The 21,524-nt window shown below is 40.5% G+C and overlaps 2 protein-coding genes across 3 annotated transcripts; one reads left to right on the top strand and one right to left on the bottom strand.

The window, feature by feature from the left end:
* The first annotated feature begins 340 nt into the window (after positions 1 to 340).
* Lgr4 (Leucine-rich repeat-containing G protein-coupled receptor 4) lies at positions 341 to 19,388 on the top strand. Its single transcript, XM_017246978.3, has 18 exons — positions 341 to 514; positions 7,346 to 7,747; positions 7,830 to 7,941; positions 8,006 to 8,077; positions 9,699 to 9,776; positions 10,096 to 10,167; positions 12,026 to 12,097; positions 12,180 to 12,251; positions 12,330 to 12,473; positions 12,550 to 12,621; positions 13,470 to 13,613; positions 13,798 to 13,914; positions 16,765 to 17,000; positions 17,080 to 17,194; positions 17,453 to 17,597; positions 17,660 to 17,814; positions 18,832 to 18,905; positions 18,967 to 19,388. The coding sequence occupies exons 1-18, from the start codon at positions 487 to 489 to the stop codon at positions 19,254 to 19,256; spliced, it is 2,400 nt and encodes a 799-aa protein (XP_017102467.2). The 5' UTR covers positions 341 to 486; the 3' UTR covers positions 19,257 to 19,388.
* A 77-nt stretch (positions 19,389 to 19,465) lies between these two features.
* LOC108129056 (26S proteasome non-ATPase regulatory subunit 5) lies at positions 19,466 to 21,471 on the bottom strand. 2 transcript variants are annotated; one of them, XM_017246979.3, is made up of 3 exons: positions 21,280 to 21,471; positions 20,039 to 21,210; positions 19,466 to 19,982 (listed from the first exon to the last, which is right to left on the bottom strand). In XM_017246979.3, the coding sequence occupies exons 2-3, from the start codon at positions 21,190 to 21,192 to the stop codon at positions 19,613 to 19,615; spliced, it is 1,524 nt and encodes a 507-aa protein (XP_017102468.2). In that variant the 5' UTR covers positions 21,193 to 21,210; positions 21,280 to 21,471; the 3' UTR covers positions 19,466 to 19,612. The 2 variants fall into 2 exon arrangements, with proteins under 2 accessions (XP_017102468.2, XP_043065931.1); XM_043209996.2 differs by lacking the exon at positions 21,280 to 21,471 and having other exon boundaries at positions 20,039 to 21,253.
* Between the last annotated feature and the right edge of the window lie 53 nt (positions 21,472 to 21,524).

Below are 21,524 nucleotides of genomic sequence, written 5' to 3'. Positions count from 1 at the left end.
ACCCCTCCACACTCGAAGGAGTATTGAAGCTTTTTCCGCCAAGGGCTTTCCACCTTGAACTTGAAGAAAAACCATTTGTTTTGTGGCTGGAAAGCTTTTTTCGTTTCATTCATAAATTGCCGGTCGTTTTGGTGAATGAGTGGGCATGGATGGGATGGGATTTTGGGGCTAGGGCATTGGGCATGGGGCGTGGGGCAGCAGGAGGGCATGCCACATGCCACAGGCCACATGCCGACTGCCGAGTCCGACGCTGACGCCGCCGCGTTCATGCCACATGTTGCAGGCACTCGGCTTCGGTTCACTTTCCGTGTTCAGTTCTTTGTTATCGTTGGCAGTGAACGCGCGGTGCCGCGGAAAAGTAAAAATAAGGGAATCGGATCGAACGGCTATATCCCTAAAAAGAAATCGAGAAACATATATATTTTGTTTGGTGTTTCTGTAGTTTTTTTTTTGTTGGTGTGATTTTTTGGAAAGCCCCCGATCGAGATGCCAGTGTCAATAATAGTGATCATGCGTACGTTCCAAATAAATAAACATTTAAATTCTTCTTAATTTTATTTTGTATATTTATGCGATGCAGTTATAGATTCCAGACACTGACCATTACCCATGTCTATATATAAATATATATAATTTTTTTTTTTTTTATCTACTTTATCCGCAATGTTTGTTTGGCAGTTTCGCGAAATAACAAATCGAAACCGAGAATAACAAACCCGTCCAGTCGATCTGGCCAAGATATTGGCCATCTGCGGACAAGCCCAGAGTGGCAGGCTTCTGATTTCTGAAATTAACACAAAATTTAATTAAAACATATAACAATAGTCTGTTATTGGAGACTATTCGGTGTAACTTAGTTTCTGGCTGGCCACTTAACGTTTATCAAAGGAATTGTGGGCTTTTTTTAGTAAACAAAAGTTTTAATTGCAATGCAATGTAAATTCTGTAATTTAATTCAAACAAAGAAGGAATGTTTAAAGTAAACGTTTCTTACAAATCTGTTTAAATTTCTAATACTTTCTATGAGAAAGAAATGTTTTTAAAGAAAAGAATTCAACAAATTGGATTTTTTTAATGTCTATGACTATTTTAAGATCTATTAAGTTAGTTATTTTCAAAATTTCCTTTCCAAATCTGTAGCTAAAATATAAATACATTTTATTTCCTCAAAAACTTGATGGACAGGACATTTTTTGAACAAACTTTCTACTCCACTGGCTTTGCCCAAAAACGATTTTCAATTAAAATTTCCCTTCAATTTGCATATTAATTTTTGTTATTAAACCAAAGGACTATGGACGGGGGCTATATCCCCGTAATATATGTATAGAATATATATTGTAAATAATGGACAGAGTGTTTAATTTTTGTAATAAAATGTCATTAAGTTTAAGTGCGTAGTGGCGCTTAGATTTATGGGCTCGAATGAATTGCAAATGCCAGGGGATCAAGGGGGTAGCCTCGTGTAAGGTGGAAACGAGGACGAGGCACTGTGTTTTTTTTTTTTTTTTTGGTTTTTTCGGGTGTAGAAAGGTCCTGCGTCCTTGCGGTTTTCGCGGCTTAACCACAAAAGTGTTATGGGGCTGGCCTGATGCCTGACAACGGTTGATGCTCCGAAAAAGTTCTGTTATTAGTTGTAACTGCTTTGACGGCTTAGGGAAATCCCCCCCAAAAGTCTGGATGGTGTCATGGCGACCGTAACTTATGAGCGGAAAGTGCCCAAACCACATCTTTTAATTCGAAAAATAATAACTAAAGTGGAGCCGCTGAGATAAACGAAATGTGTTAATTATGGGAGAGGGAATTTCTCGCCATGGAATTCTATTTACTTCGCAAAAAACTATATGGGGATGATGGAGAATAATATCGTATAGAGTACGGCCCTTCCACGTCATTAATTGAAAGATTTAACAAAAAGCTTAGCAATAATTACAATTATCCGGGTTTACTTTATTTTCCGTTGGTAAATAATACCTAATCCTAGATAAAAAGCTTAAGCTTAAATTTTTTGGCAAGTCAAAAGCGGAAAAAACAACTTGTAACTCAGCCAGGGGAAAGCGGGCAACCCCAATTTTTATTCCCCCCATTTTCCGTGGAAAGTGGAAACCAGGGGGGCAACGATTTTCCACTTATGAACTTGTCGCTCTTGGCCAAGTTCAACCCGGAAAATATGCGGAAAATTCGCCTCAACTTTTTGTTGGGTGGGAAGTTAACTGGAAAAAAGAAAAAAAAACGAAGGATAAAATAATACCCATTGCCGGGCAACTCCACTATCGCTTTTTAGGTTTTAGGTAATTTGAATACGACGAGCAATCGTTATTTATGTACGGGGCCAGTCTCCGTTTTCACTTGCCTTTCATGTGGGTGGGCCTATCCGGCAAATCCATTAACATCTAGCCAGGCACTGTGAGAAACTTTGAAGATTTTAAATTTATTATAATCGGAAAGGCTAAGTGTTAAATGATTGGAGGTTTTGTTATTTATTTTCTTCATTTTTGATAGAACTATTCATACCTGGTACTTGCAGAGTTTTAGAAGATGTACCAGTTATCATAAAAACCAGAAAATATATACTAGAGATATCATAAAAGAGTTTGATAATCACTATTTCCTACTTTTAAGTCTAAAAATCAATACATTTTTATAAAACTAATCATACCCAGTACTTTTCCTAAATTTTTAATCTAGAAATCTAGAAACCTCTAAAAAAATAAAAATTTAAACTCTGATCTATTTTTTCTAAGTGTTTTTTTCTTAGCATCCCGTATCCATATCATTATCCAAAGTACGGGATGCTAATCGATGCCCAAAGAAGTCCTCATCGCCCCACTTTCCGTATCAAATTTCGGTCCTTGGGTCCAGTTCTCAGCTTTTAACTTGATCAAGTAATCCATATAATTTTTCACCATTTCTATTTTTATTTTTATTTTTATTTGGTGGCATTTTAAAGTGTGGCATAATTCGATTGTCCATGACAGAGTCATGAGAGCCGGCTGCCATAAAGGTTATGCCTCATTAGGGTTCAAGTCGGAAGCGGTGTGTAACCATCAAGGATCCTAGGAGGAGGACTGAGTGATTGCCGAAAAAGCCTCACATCCTGCCAAATGGGAAAAGTAATTGAGAGTTGGGTCCTTTTTCGGTGAAAGTGCGAATGATTCAATAAAGGCCTCCTGGGAGTTCAAAAACACTCGCTAATGAAGTGGCAACACATTAGGTCTTTAAAGAAAACACATTATCCGCCAGAAGATGAATATTTTGAAAATAGTTCTTTATCTAAAGTGAAAGATAGAAAGCCAGAACTATCAATGAAATAATTTACTTAACTTTTCGTTTGCCTTCCCGAAACTTTTGAGAAGGGAAAACTTTCCCAACTTTCTTCTTGGCCAACTGGAGTCGTAGATTAGGTCCTTGGACACTTAACTGTGATATTATCCGGCGTCCTGTGACTCCCAAATAAAGCTGTAGTATATATCCGGGGATTAGCTTTTGATCTAATTAATATTATGCCCTTTTTTTCGTTTTTTTCTAATCTAAGCTAAAAAGACAAGGGACCCAAATCAGTATGCTATTTTCGGGCAAAAAAACAAATAGGAATATGAGATAAAATGGCGGTATTTACATATGTCGACGTGTGTGTGTGTGGGTATGGGTGTGTGAGTGATGTGACCTCTGACCCTGCCAAGTGGAAAAATGAAAAATGGCCAGCGTAATTCCCTGATTGAAGCCTAACAGAGAAAAAAGGGAAAGCAAATAGAAACCAATAAGCCCAAATGGGGGGCTCTGGCACTTGGAGAAATAATTCAAAAAACATGCAAATTTTATCAAAAAAGTTCTAGATTTAAACTACAAGTTTAGAATATATAATTTGACCTTTTTCTATACATTTTTTGCTTAATTTTCTTCCTATTTTTTCATGAAATTCCTTTAATTTCTTTCTCTGCACACAAAAACTTGCCTAGAAGCGGCTTAATTTTGCCAGGACCTTTTTCTATTCGATATTGTGTCTCTGTCTCTGTCACTTGACCCCTGACCCTCACAACCTTATACATTAACCATTTCGGAACGCATTTATTTTCATTTAGATTCGGTTTTGTTGCTCCAACTGTCATCGGCAGTTCAAACAATGGAAAAACTATTGACACACAAAGCCCCTCCCGAAAAAAAAGGCCCAGATGCAAATGATTAATTTTCATAGAGTAATTAAATGTGGTTGCCTCACTTTGTGGGCTGTGATTCGGTTCCTAATGGGTTAACAATTAACCCATTGCCATGTGCCGACAGACCCCTCAAGTGTCGGCCATTTGCCTTTAAAATGCCCAACTTAAAAATAAAACTCCGTCAGTGATTTGCACGATAATGAGTCTATATATATACATATATATAGATCGGGAATATATATGTACATATATCTATTGGGACTTGTGTGTGTGTGTGTTTATCATTGGCTTCTGTTTTTATAATTCTTTAAAAATGTTGTTGCCCGCCCAGTCAGATTCTTGTTTACAACTTTGTTGGCCAAAAAAGAGAAAAACTTTTTCCCTTCTTCCCTCGATTCGAGTATAAAAATTCCATTCCAAACTGAAAACTGAAAATTGAACACTGAATATTGAATACTGAACATCGATGAACGCCAGTTTGAATCTAAACACTCTTCAGTGAATAAAACTTTTGGAATTTCTCAGCTGTTTTTAGTTCATGTCGTAATACAGACGATACAGATTCCCATTCCAATTCCCATCCAATTTAATATGCTGCCCAAATAAATCAAATATTCCTTTTTGGGGAGGTAAGCTGGTAACTGTGAGATATCATTAAATAAAATGGTTTATTTTTGAAACAAACATATACATACCTTTATAAAATTTTAACAAAACACTCTTCTTTAAGCGGACCTACTGAATTACATCAAACCAAAGTACTTATAATTACAAATATCATATCAATTCTTTAAGTAAATTTAAGGAAGTTTCTTACTTATTAATTAAATATTTAGAATCAACAGATAGACAGTCTGACAGACAGTCTGAACCATAATGGACAACGGACATCGGACAACGAACTGCGGACCATTTGTTTACATTGGCATTGAGCACAATTGACTTCTATTTTGGTGAATTCCAATTCGGTTTTCGTTTGTTTTAATTGCTGTGCCCCGCCCAGGTCCCAGGTCCCAGACACTTGGAACTTTCACCTCTTGAGGCTATTTTCGTGGCCAAGGCAGGTGGATGAGGTGGAGAGAAGGGGAAGCCAGGATATAAAGCAAAGGCAAGGGTCAGGACTGGATAAACAAATCCCAGGGGGCAACTAATCTGCTCCTGAAGCACTTGAAGAATATTATAGAAAATTATAGGACGAATCTTGGTCTAATTCCTCTTTATTTGTTGACTTTAAACTACATTTTTTTTTCACTGTACACAGCCCTTGAATAAATATTTAATTGGGATTTTATGGCTTGTTAGAAATCGTTAAATTCTTTTCTTTGTTTCAGAATTCTTTGCAGTGCAAGTAGCGAGGAGTATTTGTGGAATTCATAAATATATTTTTGTAAACTGAGAAAGAATGTGAAAAAAAATATATCTTCGAGTTGTTTAACATTTTTCCCTACAATTGTTTGGATTATATTTGTTTATGTTACTTTTTTTCCCAGTGCAGTTGAGAGGCTCAAATGGGGAAATTATGATTTAAAAAGTTGTAGGACTTGCACTTCCATTGATTTTTTTTATTTTATCGCTCTCACCTCGGTATCCTGGATGTCCTGGATTGTGGGATCATCAATCATTTCCGGTAGCCGACTGCCCAAGTCCAAGCATTTCAATTTGCGGCAAAATGTGTTGACAAAACGTTGATACGCCGACGGCAAGGGTTTGAATTGAATTGGATTTGGGAGGACTTGTTGGACGTGGAGGAGGAGTCTCCTGCTCCAGCAACATGCACATTAGCAACACGTGTCAAATGCTCAATGTCCTTGTCCTTGTCCTTGTCCCGGTTCTTATCCCGTATTCCGTATCCTTTCGCGCCTCAGATGCCGCGCTTAATTACACTTTTATGGAGTCATCTCCTCCATTTCCCATTCCCATTCTCATTCTCATTGTTGTCCTTGTAGCAATCCTTATCCTTCGTAATTGCAATCCGTTGTCCTCTCCTCTGTCTGAGTTATGACCTGCAATGCAATCGCCGGATCCTTGTCGGTATCCTTTTTTTTGTATCGCGATTGGCGACAGAGGCGCGGAAAGCCATATGTTTGGGAATTTTCCATTTATTTATTTCTTGATTTCTGATTTTGTAACTCTATAATTATCTGCGAATTTTTAATCCTATTGTCTCCATAATGCTAGTATGATTTATGCAGAAATTAATCCTTTTTTGCGGGGCGAAAAAGTCAATAGTTCTCATCCCATTCGGACAGGTATTCATTTTAATTTGATTTGCATTTGTTTACCTTTTGCCGGCGATTTTTTTTCTCATTATAATTACACGGCAATTTCGATTATTTTTTCAACCAATTGCTATCTCAGTGCCCATTTGAAAGTCAGCCAGTCATGCTGATGATGTTGATGCCTTATCGATGTCGCCAGGACTTCAAGGATTCGGCAGCAGGCGGTGGGGCAAATGGAAATCGGGAGAGGCATTGAAGGGATTTCACGGGCCATTTTCATCGCCATTGGGCCACAAATGTACTGTGCGTAATTTTTATTACAATAAATACAATACACTCTACATATTTTACATATTTGCAATATTCACAATTTTTTTGCAACTCTCCAGATATTTTGCAACTCGCCGCCAATCGATTTCAATTCCGTGTGGGGGCGTCCATGTCCATATCGGTTATTGCGACGCATTTAATGCAATCGTTAAAAATGATAAATGCACTGACAACATCTTCTTTTCCCAAACTCAACATATATGTACATATTTATATTCATATTTCCAACCAGCGTGTATTTTCGTTAAGTTCATCAAGATAAATATCAATGAATAGGCCAAAAAGCAGCCCCTCTTCCTGCTCAAAGCTAATCGGATGCTAATTAACCCATTTAATTGGTTAAACAAATATTTCGGCCCCATTTGCTAAAGAAATTTATGGAGCAGATGTTCGTTTGAATTCTATATTTTGTTCTGCTTACGTTTGTGGATTCCCTCTGGCCAAAAAAACTGAGAAAAAAGTATTGCTTTGGCTTTCTGATTTTAAATACTTAAATGGCTATCACTTCCTGGATAGTTGGAGATTAGCTATTTATAGTTTTTCTGCTATTTATAATTGGAAATTAGATTTTAAATTTCAAAAAACGGTTACTTTCGCTTATCGATTTAAACTAATCTCTTTTCAATTTCCCATCTCTAGATCGTTTCTCCATCCCTATTCTGCTTGCCCTCCTGCTCGCACTCGCAGGTTCCGCTCAAGGATCCTCGGAGAGCACCCGAACCGGAATCGGAACGGAATCGAGTACATTAATCGATAAAAAGCCCGCGAAAGAGGAAGCTCCCGCCCGCAAAATGATCTCATTTATACAGGATTCGATTATCCTGGAACCCGATGCTATGGACAAGTGCCTCGATGGCTATTTCCACTGCAACAGTACGGCCCAGTGTGTGCCCCAGAGGGCCAATTGCGATGGCACTGTCCAGTGCGACGATGCCTCCGACGAGAAGAACTGCGACAACAAGGCGGACAACAACTACTGGGACCATCTTTTCCGGAAACAGTTCTTCGGCATCAATGATAACATCACAATTGGCGATTGTCGTAAGTTTTTTTTGATATTGGACTAGTTTCCAATACTTTTTGGTATCTCCCAAGCTTTTTATTATCCTTTAATCATTTTCAGTTTGGCGTAATGATAATTTCAGCTGTCCTTGTCGCGGGGATCAATTCCTTTGCCGATTCCAGCAATTGAAAGCTCTTCCGGATCGTCTGCCGCAACGCCTGGTGGCAACATTGTGCGTATAATTTCCCCATTTTGTTTTTAATATTTTTAAACTTTTCGAATCGTTTTTTTAATAGAGACCTAACAGGCAACAATTTCGAAACGATTGATGTGAACTTTTTCAATGGACTGCCGGACTTAAAGAGCTTGTAAGTTGACCATCCTTTCGGTTCTTAATTAAAACTGAAATACAACCAGCTGTAAGGGATGTTCAAATTTTTAAGGAAGCTCCCGGCTCCCGGCTCCCTGGCCGGTCCTGGTGGACTGGTGGATCAGGACATCAGAGAACACTGGCAGACCGCATTGAATATTAGCGCCATGCTGTGTCCTTAATGGTGCCTTTAAGTAGTCGTTGTACGAGTAGCACACGCTACATACAAATTACGTACAAACTAGAAGCCGCATTGAAGCAGAAGGATAAGCCCACGCCCCCCATATCCCTTTTTGCCTCTATTTTTCGTCTCCTTCCTGGACAAACATATGCAGAGAAGAGCAGAGAGCAGGCTGCGTGTTGCAGTTTATGTGTCACTCTGCCAAAGGACATTCCAGGCGAACTTAAACCAGACAATCGTGCTACATGTGCAATGGACGCTGCTCGCAGGACATGCCACATCCTTCTGGCTCCGTTTCCTGTTCCTTGTTTCGTGTTTCTTTTAAGCTTAAGCACGAACTAGGTATAAATTTAACCAATGAGAGGGGTGTACACATCCTCTAATGTCCTCTACACAACAAAAAAATTGATGATACTGATATGGAAATATTTTCAGTGTTTCTCCGCCGAATCTTGGCGGGAATTTAATGCCAAAATGGTTGCCACAAATGTCCTTCTAATCTACCAGGGAAACCCAAAGCCCTGCGGCAATTTGAAATGGCAAGCGTGTCCTGTTTGGCCATTTATTTTCGCCATGTCCTGAGGATATTTTCAACAAGTCATCCGACTGCCCACATTTATTTTGTTTTTCCCACGATTTCGCGGCTAGATTTGGTGTTAAATGATGTTTCTGTTTCTTTTTTTTCATCTGCCTCTGGATATGTTGTGTCAGGGATATAAATATCCTATATTTTTTTTCTTCGAGAGGGGATGACAAAATAAATACCTATGTACCTCCGCTGTGAACACATGGGCTCTGTTGGTTTTATAGCTTTTCCCAGAAATAAACCAGAAAACAATTGTGTTTAAAATTAGGTTGACATTTTCCAATTTTTAGCCATAAAAAAAAAGACCAAAAACAAATGCCTGTTTTTGATAAGAAAAAAAACTGAGTTTATTGGCCCATTAAGTTTATTGAAATGGAAACCATGTAAAAAGTGTAATAATTTAAGCACCCTTCACATGGGTGCATATCTCGAAGGAAACAGTCTGAATATTAAATAAAATATATAAAATTAATTTAAAGTTTCAACAGAATATAGCGAAAAGCATAAACAATTCCCCCAACTTTCTAATGAAGTTGAAATGCAAGTCTAACTTGTTAGTCCTCGTATTTGCTCCAAAAACAAATGAGCTTCAAGTTTCGGGCCAAAAACAAAACAAAACAATGAGCCGACGACGAAAACAAAGCGCATTATTATCCTTAAGGATATATCATTGCCCCCTTAAATTGGGGGCGTGGCGGCAGGACTTGAACCGAAAGTTGTGCCTGTGCCCGCCATTGTGCGAAGTTTACAATTGAATCTCATATTTATTGTGTTTTATTCACACTCGCCTGGCCCGCGTCTGAGTTTTGTGGTTTTTCTCTGATTTTTTCGTTTGTTTATTTTCCTTTCCAGAGTCCTGAAGTTTTGCTCTATCCGTGAGATTGCCTCGCATGCCTTTGATGTTCTGGCTAACAATACACTAAGGACACTGTAAGTGGGCTTTAATTATTAACAATATTTTTAACAAATAGTTCATAGTCTTGTCTTTCTACTCTCTAAAAAACTATAAAATATTCTTTATAAAATCTAAAAAACTCTCTCCAAAATATATTATATCCTTTTACTTACCAACTTCTCTCCAAACAATAACTCATAATTAAGTCTCATTATTTATGTGCACTTAACTGGCATATTTTGTTGCTTTCCACTCGCAACTTTGCTGTTTACTTCGATTGGCCCTGGACTGCAGTTGAGACTTTAATAATTTTCCACCATTTTTTCGCCCTTTTTTTTTTTAATGCCATTTCAGTTATATGGACGATAATAAATTGCCACATCTGCCGGAACACTTCTTTCCCGAGGGCAATCAATTGAGGATTCTGTAAGTACCCGGCATCGCTTTCACTCGATATTCATTAACGGGAGTTATGCGACTTCCGTCCGCCATTAACGCCATGTTCTTCTTGATGCTTTACGAACCATTTCCGGTTGGGAATATGAATTTGGCAATTGAAAAAATGGATGTTATTGAGGCTTTTTCACGAAGGTCTGAGTACATGAATAGAAATATTTATTTCCCCTTTAAAGTAGACCACAATTCGGTCTCGAATAGTGCCTAATTTATAAATAATTTCCTAAATTATTGCCAATTTATACAATTGTGCACTCAATTGCTAATTAAACATATGCATAATTAAACATAAATCAAATAAGACAAAGCTGGCCAAAACGAACTATAAATTTTAGACACAACTGTACCAGCATTGCAATTTGTTGTTGTTTTTCAAGGGGGGGAGGGTCCTGAGATATGCTGCGATAAAAAAGGACTCTGCCATTCGATTATTTTTGGACCCGAGGTGCTAAATGACAAAAATCCAGTAATTGCCAATAAACGTAGTGACTCGATTATTTGGCCGAAAACGCACACTCCCACACTCAGTACTGATGCTAATCATTGATGTCAGGCCTTTTGTGTTGGCCCATTGGTCATAAAGTTGGGCCATTGTTTGGGGCACGAGATTAAAGCCAACTGACAATGTGCCACACGGCATTCCATTCGTGCCTCTTCCTTTCGGTATCCTTTTTTTTTTTGTTGTTGTTGAATTTTTTTGCCTGCGAGCATAAAAATATTAGCACAGACTGTAAAAAGTTTTCAGCTTGTTTTGTGCATTGACTCGTACCGGTGTGGCCACGCCCACACTTGCCAAGCTCCGCCCCCGAAGGTTAAAAGGAAACAACAACAACAAAGCCAGCTGGCAAAAGGCTAAAAGCGACAAAGGCTAAAAAGGCCACACAACAAATCCTATCTGAAATGGGTATGACCTGGTTTTTATAAAATCACCATTAAATAAAGTGATTAAATTTAAGGAAAAATTATTCAAAATTAAAGGGGAATATAAAGTATTTAATCAAATATATTTAACTAAATTTAGAAATATTTAAAGCTAAGAAATAAAATTAAAATTAAGAAGACTTTCTAGGAAGAAAATACTAAAATGTTTTAGGAGACAAGGCAGTTAGACTTCTTAGATTGTATTTTTAAAATTATAAAAAATAACTAGAAATATGTTTTAAAGCCTTGCTAGAACTTCATTAAATCTTAAATTTTTCCTAAAAATATTGAGCTAGTTAATACTTTAATAATTAAATTAATTTTTGGTCAAAAAACAAGACATTTCAGACATCCCTTTGCAAAGCAAACAAATCAATTGCCAACAATTTGATTTCGGGCAGATTTATCATGGCTTTTGGTGGGACAAGGTTTATTAGCCACTTTTTCATGGTCGTAGCCGTAGCCCAGAGCCATCCATCATACCCGGATTGGCGGGGAATGCCCTGGAAAATAGACAAAACTGCCGACACACAAAAACACATAAACAACTCAGTTACACTTTTGCGGCGGAAAATGTGCTGGCAGAGTCCTACTCCGGCAATGTCTCCGGCTACGTCTCCGGGTCTGGGGCTCTATCCGGCGGAATGGCAACTGGATGATGGCAAATCCGGAGGCACAGCTGCAGTTGGCATTGCATTGGAAACTTTGCCAGGCCGGTTCTGACTGAAAAATGCAGAGAAAATGGCCCAGAAAATGGCCAGGAAAATGGTTAAAGGACATCTCTGTAGGAGATGTGGGTGCAGTGCTTAATGGCTAATTAAAATCGAGATATATGTACAGACTTTTGGCCAGGTTTTTGTTGGCCAGCTTGGCGGCATTAAAATGAGATTTTTTATCTGTTTTGCAGAATTTTGGCACGAAACCGACTGGAGACACTAAATCGCAACGATTTTTCCAATTTGCCGTATTTGGAGGAGTTGTAAGTTGAATTTTTATTTTTTCAAATAATTACTTATGTAATATATATTTTTATTTAAATTATTATTATTTTTTATATAAAGAGATTTACGCGGCAATCTAATAGGAAGCTTTGAGGCTGAGGTTTTTGCTCATTTAACCAAATTGGAAAGACTGTAAGTTTTTTCAAAAAAGAATTCTAAAGTCTTTCTAAGGGCTAAAACAAATTTATTATCATTTCTTGATTACCAAAGCTATCTGAATGAAAATCGTATAACAAGATTGGATTCTTTAATGTTTCCTCGAACTCTTGGGAACCTAATCACGTTGTCCTTGGCGCAGAATCAGATTGAGGATATTTATAAACAGGCTTTTCCTTTTCCACGCTTACAGTTTCTGTGAGTAGAACTAGTATATATTATTAATTTAATTTTAAACTTAATTCTAAACTATTTCTATGTCTATTTCTTAAAGATTTCTAGCGGGAAATCGTCTGTCTTATATAAGAGAAGAAACATTCTGTAATCTGACTAATCTGCAAGGATTGTAAGTAGAAAATTATACTAACATTTAAAACAAAACTTAAAAAATTAAAAATTAGCACCTAATAGCCCCTCTTAGCCCTCATAAATCCAGGGTATCCCTATAACAAATAAGTGTCACTCTACCCTGACCTCTGACGGATTTTCCTTGGCTTTCCCATCTTCCATAAAATAATACGCCTGGCCAAAGGACCTCTTCGACAGGACCTCTGATCCGAAAACGAAGGAGTAGAATGATTTGAGGCGAGGCTGGGTGGGAGGATGCCTGTGGGAGAGGGGGCTGTGGCAGAAAGTGTCATTTGGATTTATTGCCGTTCAAGTTTTCGCCACGGCCGAGGAATTTAATTTATCAATAATGTGGAGCCCCATGGGGGGGGGCTATCCTTGTTGGCTTGTTGGAGAACGAGAACCGAGAACTGAGAGCTGAAAGCTGACAGTTTTTCATTTAACTAAACTCCGGCCACATTCCAAAATAGTGATGTAATGCATATTGAGAAGGCCTCCGATGATTTGCATTCTGAATATAAAAAAAAAAAAATAACAAAACAAAACTCGGGGCCTAAATCGAAAGGAAAACTGGCTAAACGGATACGTGCCGTGGCATCGGTGAAGCAACTTTAATGATGAAACTTTCAGATGGAAGAAATGCCACAGGAAACATCCTAAGCTCTGTTTTGCAAATCGCAAATGCAAATAAGCAATAGGTTGGATGGGGAAATGTAAAATAAAAGACTAACACCACACCACAGGACGAACAGAAAAAAAACAAAACCATAGCTTGGCTTTTATGCTTCGAACCATAAAACCGCAGCCCTAACAATTCGGGTTATTTTTTTACATTTCACCCATCAGGCACTTGAACGAGAACCGGCTGGAAAGGTTCGACCTGGAGTCCTTTGCCTGCCTGCATAACCTAACATCCCTGCTGTTGGATGGCAATCGTTTCCAGACACTCGATCCGCGGGTTCTACAGAATCTGAGCAGCCTGAATTACATGTGAGTATTTGAGACCCAAAACCCTAAACCCGGTAATGGTTATGACCGATACATCCTGAAACCAATGGCACATCCTTTGAGTACACGGTGGAAAATACATGGTGTCTTTAAGAAAAGGCCAATCTATGTTTTAAGGTGGAAAGTCCTTTAATAAACCCTTTGTTTTTTTTGTCTTCCTGTCTAGCTATTTCTCGTGGTTCCATTTGTGCAGTGCCGCCAGTCAGGTACGGGTCTGTCATCCACACGGCGACGGAATCAGCAGCCAACTCCACCTCCTGGACAACCAGATTCTGCGCGGCAGGTAAGTCCCAGCTAGGGCTTAGTCCTTGGTCTCCCATTTAATCAGGCTAAGAGCCCTTTGGGTAGTCGGTTTGCTTTGCGGTTGGTGCGAGAAACTTGCATTCATTAGACAGCAATTAAATCATTGTCATTATGGCACTCGAACTTCTGCAATCGCAATTGCAAGTCTGGCCAGGCATTCCTGCAATTAGTAAAGTCATTTGGGCACTATCCTGCCTACAAGGATGATTACAGGATGTTGGAATGCTCTCAAATGGGAAGTTAATTGGTAAGGATATACGAGGAGAATACATATAATGGGGGGGAACAGTGCTCTAATTATGGATGCGAGGGTCAAAAATTCTTTCAAAAATAATAAACAACTATTTATAGTCCTTATTGAATTTTATTTAAATTGAAATTTTGCCGGCCATTGTTTAAGCTTGGACTGGCTAAGTACTGGCTGCTTGGTGCCTCTCAGTTGTACATCGCCTGATGCAAACGCTCGCGCAGCACCAGCAATCGGACCTGCATCTGATTATTCTGATCCTGGTTCGGACCGCCCACCGTGGCAGTCTCGTTCTCCTGCCCCTCACCGGCATGATTCTCGTTCAGTGACAGCATCACCCTGGCCGGCACAGCGCCGAATCCAAAGCCCTGGCCCATGGTGCGAACCGTCTCCTCCTGAATGCTGGCTGCTCCACCTCCACGGCGCCGGCTGATCACCGGTCCCATATCCAATTCGCTCAACATTTCGCCGTTCCTTTTTTTATTATTAATAGTTGCCGAAAATGGTTACCGACCCTTCTTCTGATTGCGTTTCAATTTGAAAAAAATTTTTGTAATTTTTTTTTTTGGATGGAGGGGTCTGATCACGAAACGAACAATGTTGATTGTACCGGTTGAGATTCAGATCGAGTCTGGCCCCTATACCTCTGGGGAATTTTTCTAATACTGTCAGTATGTCCAAAGGGTTGCTAGGATTTGGATTTAAAGAGTATATAGGAACTGGACTACTTGGATTTGGATATTTTTAAGTATCTTACAAGAGATCTACAATAACTACCTCATTTTTGGACCTATAGACCCTATTGACCTTGATGTCCCTAATCGAATAATTTACCTATTTTCTTTGACTAATTTGTGTGGCATCCCATGAAGAGGCCCAAATATTGGGTCCCATTCCACTTCTTCTGCCAAGTAGCTGCTTTGAAAAACAAATAAGCAAGCGACTGGCAAATGGCGAAATGGAAATGGAAGGACCTTGCATGGAAGGACTACTACAAGGGGTACAAGGACTACATAGATGCTGGCAACACAACCGGCAGTCACTTGTCATCAAGTCTACTGAGTGATTATCTGGCTGCCTGCCACAACGTCGTCCTCTTCAAGGATATGTCTTCCTGTTGCAAATGAAAATTACGTTTCCCATCGTGTTTGTTTGCTTTTTCGCAAAAATTTTACAGACACACACACCACACACACACTCTATCCCTGCCTTCATCTACATCTTCATCTCTAGGGGGTTTTTTCTCGAGTCCTGGCCAAGTCCTGGCAACACACACACACAAACACACAACTCCTTAAAGCAAACACACCAGACAAACAAAAACAAAGAAAAAGAAAAAGAAAAAGCATCCTGGCATCCTGAAGGGAGAATTTACTCTTGTGCTTAGTACATTATTTCATTATTCCAAGTTGACGTTTTCATAAAAATTAAATACTTTTCGGTTTTTCCGCTATTTTCCGGCTCCCCGCTTTGCCGGTTTTCCGGTTTTCCGCTTTTCCAGTTTGCACTTTGCTCTCAGCTGGTTTTTTGGTTTTATTAGCCACCTGGCTTTCCCTTTTCTCTGCTTTCTCTGCTTCTCGGAGAAAGTGCCCTGGAGAGAATTTTGTGAAAATTTACTGCAATTCCTGGCTGCAGGTGGAAGTGGAAGTATCTCTATATCTTCAAGGACTTTAAAGGACTCTGTCCAAATGTATAAACTTAATTAAAGACCATAACCTGCGATGGGGTAAACTCTCGGGTTAAATGGCTTTTCGAATAGTTTATTTCCTTGGCCTTTTGACCTTCGGACGCAACTCGCAAGTTTTCTATTTATTTAGTCAAATTACCGGCAAAGCATCCTGTGATTTGGCCAAATGAAGCCTCCGCTCAATCATCATCAGGCCAAGAGGGCCAATTGAAGTGGCCCAGAACTGGCATAAATTATAGCCCACTCTCCCTCTATTGCCATTGGTGTTATGTCCATAATTGTCAAGGAGTCCGGAGTCAGCGTTTGTAGTTTGCAGCCAGGTCTCGTCCTGGCACATCCTTTGCCGCCGTTGCTGGTCAGCAGGAATTGCAATAATGAGACACCCGGGCAATTGCCAATTGTGCGAGCCACAGAAGCAGAACAGGACCACCCGACACTCTCCCCTTCTGGCCAGTTGCAACAATTCTGGCCCAAAGTGTTGACTTAAATTTCCTTTAATTACCTGAATTTATGGCCACAGGCAAGAGGACAATTGTCCCCAGTCAAGGTAGTCCTGTTATTTCTACAAAGGTGGCGGTTTATTTATATTTATATATTTTTGTAGCACTGCACTATGAAAAAAATAGGTTTATTTTCTATCCAGAATCTAGATTAGAATTGTATAATCCACGTTATTAATCTCAACAAAATTATATTTTAGGGATTTTATGACAGAGATTAAAGAAAAGAATGTTTCAAATTAATCATTTTGATTTATTTGGTCATCATTGAGAGAAATACTTTGAGGACTTAATAGCCTATTACTCATAGAAACATATATCCAGGGACTTTAGGATAATCCTCCATCCTAATACCCAATTATTCTTTTAATTCTTGTGTATTTTTTCCGAGTGTAGCGTTTGGGTAATGGCCTCCATAGCCGTGGTCGGCAATCTTCTGGTCCTCCTCGGGCGATACTTTTACAAATCGCGAAGCAACGTGGAGCACTCGTTGTACCTCCGACACCTGGCGGCCAGTGACTTCCTCATGGGCATTTACCTGACGCTGATTGCCAGTGCGGACATTAACTTTCGCGGCGAGTATCTCAAATATGAGGAGGCCTGGCGCCACAGCAGTCTATGCGCCTTTGCAGGTGCGTACGACCACCTCCGGTCCTCCGGCCACCCCTTGACCTCTATTATGTTAATGTAAATTATGTATACGCCGTGTAGGCTTCCTGAGCACCTTCAGCTGCCAGTCGTCGACGCTGCTGCTCACCCTGGTCACCTGGGATCGTCTGATGTCGGTGACGAGACCCCTGAAGCCCCGGGACACGGAGAGGATACGGTAAGTGGCCGGCCCAGAAGGGATAAATCATTTTGAAAAGGTCAAACAATGGTTGAGTGGTGAGTACGTGATGCTTGATCCAAGACCATCGTAATCTTTGGAGAATCAACATGGCACTACATGAATCAAGAGAAATGCATTTAATAAATTGAATTGCCAGAGTTTGCTCTAAAAACATGTGTTTCTGTTTATTTAAGACCGTAAAAATAATATCACAAAAGACAAATAAATAACGAATATGTAAATATTTATCTGCAGCATTGTCCTGCGTCTGCTGCTCCTTTGGGGCATCAGTTTCGGCCTGGCCGCCGCCCCACTCCTTCCCAATCCCTATTTCGGCAACCACTTCTACGGCAACAATGGCGTCTGTTTATCCTTGCACATCCATGATCCTTACACGAAGGTAATCTCCCCCGCCCCGATTTCCTTTTAATTTATTATATCTGTATCGTTTGGCTTCCACAGGGCTGGGAGTACTCCGCCTTGCTCTTCATCTGCATCAACACCGTGTCCCTGGTCTTTATCCTCTTCTCCTACGTAAGGATGCTGCAGGCCATTCGAGACTCCGGCGGCGGCATGCGGAGCACCCACAGTGGTCGGGAGAACGTGGTGGCCACGCGGTAAGATATACCTCACATTACTCTCTAATTAGAAACTTAAATATTTATTAAACCTGAATAGTTTCTGTATTAAGCACAGCTCCTAAGAAACGCACATTTTTCTCAAACTCTCTTAAAGATTTGCGACTTCATCATGGCTACGATTTAAGTCTTTAGTTTGGTCAATAATCCATCCCATTCTTAAGCGGCGTACCTTGAACGATTCTAGGATCAATTCCCCACAAATCTGCATCAAAATCTGAGAAGAAATTTTTGTATCCATTTTTTGAAAATTTTTCTAGGGTATCCCCTTCGAAAATTGAAAATTTGTGGGGAGTGCAACTTTGGCCACTTGCGATGGCCATATCTTTGTCAATATCCATCCGATTCTAAAACGGAAAACCTTATACGATTTGTGGATCGATTTGCTATAAATCTGCATCAAAACCTGGGATTACATTTTTGGATCCACTTTTTTTCGAATTTTTCTGGAGGATCCCCTTCGAAAATTGAAAATTTGTGGGGAGTGCAACTTTGGCCACTTGCGATGGCCATATCTTTGTCAATATCCATCCGATTCTAAAACGGAAAACCTTATACGATTTGTGGATCGATTTGCTATAAATCTGCATCAAAACCTGGGATTACATTTTTGGATCCACTTTTTTTCGAATTTTTCTGGAGAATCCCCTTCGAAAATCGAAAATTTGTGGGGAGTGCAACTTTGGCCACTTGCGATGGCCATATCTTTGTTAATATCCATCCGATTCTAAAACGGAATACCTTAAACGATTTGTGGATCGATTTGCTATAAATCTGCATCTAAGCCTAGGATTAAATTTTGGATCCATTTTTTTTTAATTTTTCTAGGGGATCCCCTTCGAAAATTTGTGGGGAGTGCAAATATGGGCCATTCGATGGCCATATCTCTGTTAATATCCATCCAATTTATTAGGGGAATACCTTAAAATAACCTTTATTACATCTCTTATCCATTCTCTTTTAAATATTTCGGTTTTATATCCTTTTCCTAACCAGATTCGCCATAATTGTGACCACCGACTGCGCCTGCTGGTTGCCAATTATCGTCGTGAAAGTGGCAGCTCTGTCAGGTAATTGCGATGCCTATATGGCCATATTATGGTAATATATTTATGGCCTTTCCACCTGCAGGTTGCACAATTTCACCGGATCTGTATGCGTGGCTGGCGGTTCTGGTTCTGCCGGTGAACTCCGCCCTCAATCCCGTGCTGTACACCCTGACAACGGCCGCCTTTAAGCAGCAACTGCGCCGCTACTGCCACACGTTGCCGAGCTGCTCCCTGGTGAACAACGAAACCCGATCCCAGACGCAGACCGCCTACGAGTCGGGCCTGAGTGTCAGCCTGGCCCACCTGGGCGGCGGAGTGGGTGGCGGGTCCGGACGGAAGAGGCTCTCCCACCGCCAGATGAGCTACCTGTAAAGGATGCAAGTAAACAAACGCAGCACGAGATCGACAGACTTACAGATAGTTGGGCCATTAGGGTGGCATTTTAATCATTCGGACATTCTTCATAACTTTGCCTTTGAACGAAAAAGACTTTCATATTTTATTCAGTGAAATTTTCATATTCCGCATCATTTCAAAGGCTAAAGAATAACTAGAGTCCACCCTACGTGAGCAGCGTTACATGTGATCTAATAGTTAAATTTTATTGTAAACCCCTTAAATACATACTCTCTCAAATGTTAGTTTATATTCTTGCTGTACAAACAATTTTAAATTGGTGATCGTAAATGCCAGGCATTGCCTTCCTTGAAAGCTCCCCTCACTTAGATCTAAGCCCTACCCTGGGGTTCGGTGGCAATATCCAAATCAGGCTGGATATAATAAGGTCCTTCATTAACGTATGCTGTAAAACGAATAGTCTCGGTGGGCGAGAACTCAGTGCTTACAGCCAGCATCTCCATGATCCCCCACTTCAGATACTTGACCTCCTTTTCAAAATCGCGCCGTCGCGACAAGAGGAACTCTATGGCTCCGCCGGTATTCTTTAGGGCCACAATCCCGAATCGATATTGACAGATGCTCTTCAGCAGCGCCAGGGCAGCTGTTTGGAGGTCCGGGAATGGCGTGGTAATCAGGTCCATGATGATTTGGATGTTCTGCCCACCGGCGAAAATCTCATACCAATTCTTTAGAATCGTACTGGAAACGAAAAAGCCATAAAATGTGTAAACTAAACAGAAAATTACAAAAATTACGTGATTTCCTGAGATGGCGGATTCGGTTCCACAGCATAAATCACATACAAAGAGTTTAGCAACCTTTCCTTGATCGGCGCGGAGAGATTCTTGATGTAGGAGGCGTACTTCTTCATGGTTATCTCCATATACTCCTGGTAGTGTTTGTTTAGGAGCTGCTTGCCCTGTGAAGTGGCTGCCAGATTGGTCAGAGTGTCCATTGCCGTGGGCAGGTTCACCTCATTCTCCGAGTGCAGCTGTTGAAACAGGCAGCATATCATGTGTGAACATCCAACTATAATCTTCTGCGGCTGTACCGCAGCTATTTTTCCGAAGAACTTCATGATGCTGGGGATCAGGAGAGCGTCCATGGGATTCTGCTCTATTTGCAGCACTCGGTTGTTGAAAACATCGAACACCTTGCGCCGTTCCATGTAGAAAAGGCCATGGTTTTGCTCCGCCAGAGGCGTCAAAATCTCCATCACACTGGCCTGCAGGAGGACGTCATCGTGGTCTAGCTCGCTGAGGGCCGTATCCAGGATAAACTCCACAGACTTGAGTGTGGAGGCATTACTCTTTGCCATATTAACGCCCAGCTCATATGCGCGACAGCGAACAACGTCGTCCTGCTGCAGCAACTCAACCAGTTTAGCCTGTACAGCTTCATCATTTACACACTGATGATGTACTGCGGACATTATTTGAATGACAGCAGCGCTCTCCACAGTATCGTGGCGCTTCAACTCGTCCAGTACAAGGCAGACGAGCTCATTCCCGGGAAGTTCCCGTACCCTGCCGGTATGAAACTGGCGGTTCACATCGAGGAGAATAGCGCGGATCACCCGCGAACGCACTACTGGATTCTCGTTGGTCAATCCTGCCCTCAGATGATTGGGCAGCTGTTCGTCGGTAATGTCCACCGGCAATTGGTTCAGGCAGTGGTTCAGCACCTTCTCAGCCATTTCGCTCACTTTTTCCTGGCCAGGACCACAGTCTTCGCCGTCGGATCTACTAATACAATCGAACAACTCCGGTGCATTCAGAAAAGTGCGGACAATGCCCAGTGGTCGCATCTCCTCGGTAAACGCCGTGTTTAGGCTATTGAGCGCGGCCAGGCGCCGAATCGGCGACTTTAGCGCCCCTAATTGTTCGTCCCACCAGCTCTCCTCTTCCATTACTTGCGTTTTTTTTACCTGTTCAAATGACCAAACAAGAACAGCCGTCTCTGTTATCGATAACTGGTGGTAGTGGTGGTAGCTTACCGCGATGTTAAACCGAACTTTTGGTTTTAAAATGCAACGAATCCTTTAGTTCAATATATACAAGATATATTGTGAAGCCCTAGCTATAATTTGTAGCCAAAACTATAAACTGAGAAAGTGCTTTTATACTTAAAAAGTATAAATTTTTCGTAGTGAACTGTTTCGGACAAAATGTGTCTCGGAACTGAACTTTCTTCTCGGAGTTGATGACAGCAAAAAATGACATTACTCCATGGCCTACTTAT

Source organism: Drosophila bipectinata, chromosome XL (genome assembly GCF_030179905.1).
Source record: "Drosophila bipectinata strain 14024-0381.07 chromosome XL, DbipHiC1v2, whole genome shotgun sequence".
Taxonomy (NCBI): Eukaryota; Metazoa; Arthropoda; class Insecta; order Diptera; family Drosophilidae; genus Drosophila; species Drosophila bipectinata.
This window is presented reverse-complemented; position numbering and strand designations above follow the sequence as displayed.

Coding starts and splice junctions, on each gene's coding strand:
- Lgr4 (XM_017246978.3), top strand. CDS start 487: ATGCCAGTGTCAATAATAGTGATCATGC. Junction 13,915..16,764: donor AACCAGATTCTGCGCGGCAG/GTAAGTCCCAGC, acceptor TTCCGAGTGTAG/CGTTTGGGTAATGGCCTCCA. Junction 18,906..18,966: donor GAAAGTGGCAGCTCTGTCAG/GTAATTGCGATG, acceptor TTCCACCTGCAG/GTTGCACAATTTCACCGGAT.
- LOC108129056 (XM_017246979.3), bottom strand. CDS start 21,192: ATGGAAGAGGAGAGCTGGTGGGACGAACAATTAGGGGCGCTAAAGTCG. Junction 19,983..20,038: donor CCGCCATCTCAGGAAATCAC/GTAATTTTTGTA, acceptor TTTCGTTTCCAG/TACGATTCTAAAGAATTGGT.